The following is a 3,792-nucleotide window of genomic DNA, read 5'->3' as shown; positions in this document are numbered from 1 at the left end:
AATCAATAATGGGGGGGAGGGGGGGCGAATCAATAATCAAACCTTTTTTTTTTCTATAAAAAGAAAATTTTTTTTTTTTTAATTAAAAACAAGAGACAAAACACACCTGTATAATTCTGGTAGGCAGACGCAAATGCGTCTAATGACGTACCATTATGCGTAGCGAGATTTGTTATTGGTGAACCCAATGTGACCGGACTTAGAGGGGATCCTCCACCGTTTCCATTTCCTAATGACCCTGAAAACCATAACCGAAATTTAATTATTATTATTATTATTATTATTCGACGACAACAACAAATTTTTCCTATTCATTGTCTGTTCGAATATTATTATTCTTTGTTTTTTTTTCTCCCGCGAATGTTTTAAAACGAAATATTATGATAATACATCAATACGAAAAAAAAACAAAAACAAACAAACAAACAAACACACAAAGCGTAAACAAATTCAAATTTTATAATTTTTAAGTACGCACACACACACACATACACGCAAAAAAAAAAAGAAACGACATTTTTAATTTTTCTCACCTGCTTTTCCGCTACTATTTTTTTTTTTAAGTAAAGCTGAAGTGGGAGCAGCAGGAAAAAAAAACAGAAAATAATAATAATACTACTTCAGGTTTTTTTTTTTAAAGAAAATCTAAAATGGTAAATTTTTCCGTTTGTTTAACTTACTGGGAAAATAAAACATTGGATGTGAATTTTTCGTTTGGTTGTTCGTCATATCGTCGGAACAATTAAGGTCTACGATTTCGGTACAATCGCGATCGGGAAAATTTTTTTTCCGGATGTTGAGAGTTTGTTTGACAAATTCGTTTAAATTCCAATTTGTTGAAAATTTATCATCTTTTTGTCGGGTGGGTATGGTCATTGTGTATCTTTTTTTCGTTATCACGTCTTTTTCCTCATTCCAATAACTTTTCAATCTATCATTTTCTAACAATACTTTCAAGGGTAACGTTTTAGAATTGTTGTTGTTATTGTTGTTGTTGTTTTCCCTTTCCATCAAACTCTCGTGAAAATTATTCGGTTCTGTTTTTTTCAATAAGTCAATGAGTAGAAAATTCGTTTCGTTACGATTTTCTTTAAATTCCGACAAGTAATTTTTATTTAAATAATGTTTAACGTCCACGTTGTCGTTTTTTATTGAAAAAGCATTTTTGAAATTTTTCGATAGTTTATTACTATTATTATTATTATTATTATTATTATTATTATTATTATTATTATTATGCGTCGGTATTGTAGGATGAGACGAATCCAGGAAATGCGAAATATTCTCGTGATGGAGATTGGTCAGGGAATTGCACCGCTTTAAATTTTTTTGATCTAAAAAAAATTTTTTCATTTTCCCGCCCCCAAAAAAAAAAGAATTGTAAAAATTGTTTTTCTTTCTCTTTTCTTTATTATTATTATTTCTTATTATTAGTCAAAACATATATTAAAACAATTAACATTTAAACACACAAAGCAACAACAGCAAAGCGTGTGAACGCGGTGCATCGTAGGAAAAAAAAAAAAAACAAAATTTGATGGAATGTATGTAATAAATGGAAAAAGAGAGAAGAAAAGAAAAAAAAAGAAAAACTCAACTTACACGTACCCATTCCGGCCGTTGAACTAGTTAAGCTTTGTAAGGCTGAAATAAAAAAAAAGAAAAAAATTAAAAAGGTGCCGAAAGAGATTTTTTTAAAGAAAAAAAAATGGTGGAAATTCTTACCAGAAGGTGAAACTTGAAGACTAGTTCCGTTACTTCCCTGAATGGCTGCTAGGGTAACCAAATTTTGTACACTCATAGGATTAACAGCTAAAAAAAAACAAAAAAAAAACTTACAACAAGTACCAAAAAAAAAAAAAATTTTCTTTTTACTCATTTTCCTCACTTACTCGGAGATGCAACGGAAAGATTTGCTAGGGTAGCCAAATTTTGTAGATTAGCAGGACTAATATCCGCCGCTGTACTTCCTGACGATCCCTGTAAATTCAGTGCTGTGGATCCCGGAAGTCCAAGGGCTAAACTCTGTAGTGAAGGCGTATTTAATGCAGATTGCATGAGAAGCTGCTGTTGAAGAGATGCGAGGCTTGGAGCCACGCTGGCAGGCGTCGGAGTGCTTGCAGCTCCTGAATATTTCATTCATTCATTCATTTTAAAAAATAAAAATTCAACCCAAAATAATTAAAAATAAATGAGAACTAAAAAAACTTTTTTTAACCTGCTAATTGTTGTAGTAAAACGCTAGCAGGAGCGAGACAATGCGAATCCCCGGCGAGGTATTGAGAATGACCCATTCCTACACCTGTTAAATTCCATAAATTAGCCTGCATTTGCTGCAATCTTTTTTGGTCTTTTTCCTTTTGAGTATCCGCAAATTTTACCACCAAAGCCGAAGAACACCCCTGTATAAACAAACAAACAAACAAACAAATTTTCTTTACACGTATAACATAAAAAAAAAAAAAAAAACTTTCATGCAAGAAATTTAAAATAAAAAAACAATTACAATTGTTATTAACAATAATTATTGCACACGTAATAACTTTTTTTTTTTTTTCTATAAACACACGTAATAATAATAATAATAATTTAATGTACAACATTACTTAACCTTTTTGTTTAAAAAAATACAATTTTCATTAATAAAATAACATTAATAAAAAAAATTTTTTAAATGTTAGATTTAGGCAACTACATGTGCCACAATTATTTTTTACAAACAAATAAATAAATAAATAATCGACATTAACATTATTTAATAACGATAAATACATTTTAAACAACCTTTTTAAATCCACGGGGGGAGGGGGTAGTAATTTTTTTTTTCTACTAAACTAACCCGGGAAAAAAATTTAAAAAAAAAATAAATAAAAACTTTTTTTTTTTTATTAATTTATACGCGATTGTTTTTTTTTTAAATTTATACGTTTAAAAATAATTAACTTTCTTAATAATTTATTAATTCCTTTTTTAAATAAATAAATAAAATAAATAAATAATAATAATAACTCACGTCCATAGTTTGAGAATGGTGCATTGCTTTTATGGCGTTGATAGCACTTTGCTTCGATGCGTAAGTTACAAAGGCACAACCTGTATAAGGCAAGATAAATCCTGTTTTTAATTTTATAACTGGCCCTCCTCTCATTAATTTTAAATAAATAACAATAATAATAATAATAATAATAAATTTATATAAAAACACACAAATAAAACAATCAATTAAAAACATCATTTAAAACGAAAAAAATATAAATAAATATAATTAATAATGTTATTTAAAAATAATTTTTATCGCACATATAAATATATTTTTTAACATTTAAATAATTATCATTATCATTTTCATTATTATTAAATTTTGTTTTTTTACCTTTACTTTGTCCCGTAGTATCTCTAAGTACTGTACATTCTTCTATATTACCATAAGGACTAAATAAATTACGGACGTCCGATTCTGTGCATTTTTTTGCTAGCATTCCAACGAACAATTTCCGTTCTGAAAAATTTTATTTTAGTATTTTTATTTATATGTATAAAAATAAAAGAAACATGGAGGAAAAGTTTTTCGAAACCTTTTCGAGAGGGGGTGGGGTGGGAGGAAATAAATAAAAATTATTGATTTGTTGAAAGGTTTTAACTGATACATTATTCATATGACAATTTCCCTCTGTTTCTCCTGACGGCGCATTCTATAATTGAACCGAACGCTTATTAATTATTTGAAAACGAACGGCTTAGAAAATTCTCCCTCTCTCTCTCTCTCCCACTCTCTCTCCTTTTCTCATTTCC

At 28.7% G+C, this 3,792-nt stretch overlaps 1 protein-coding gene across 1 annotated transcript in view; it reads right to left on the bottom strand.

Annotated features, from left to right (window-relative positions):
* The window catches only part of Phum_PHUM533900 (uncharacterized protein), a gene marked incomplete at both ends in the record, with an annotated part of 4,282 nt that extends 803 nt beyond the window's left edge, over positions 1-3,479 (bottom strand). The window contains 7 exons of the mRNA XM_002431469.1: positions 107-238; positions 681-1,334; positions 1,726-1,812; positions 1,893-2,126; positions 2,219-2,402; positions 3,014-3,093; positions 3,380-3,479. Of these exons, the coding sequence (XP_002431514.1) occupies positions 107-238; positions 681-1,334; positions 1,726-1,812; positions 1,893-2,126; positions 2,219-2,402; positions 3,014-3,093; positions 3,380-3,479 (1,471 nt within the window). The remainder of the gene's footprint in view (positions 1-106; positions 239-680; positions 1,335-1,725; positions 1,813-1,892; positions 2,127-2,218; positions 2,403-3,013; positions 3,094-3,379) is intronic.
* Between the last annotated feature and the right edge of the window lie 313 nt (positions 3,480-3,792).

Source organism: Pediculus humanus, genomic scaffold, assembly GCF_000006295.1.
Source record: "Pediculus humanus corporis 1103172108288 genomic scaffold, whole genome shotgun sequence".
Lineage (NCBI taxonomy): Eukaryota > Metazoa > Arthropoda > Insecta > Psocodea > Pediculidae > Pediculus > Pediculus humanus.
This window is presented reverse-complemented; position numbering and strand designations above follow the sequence as displayed.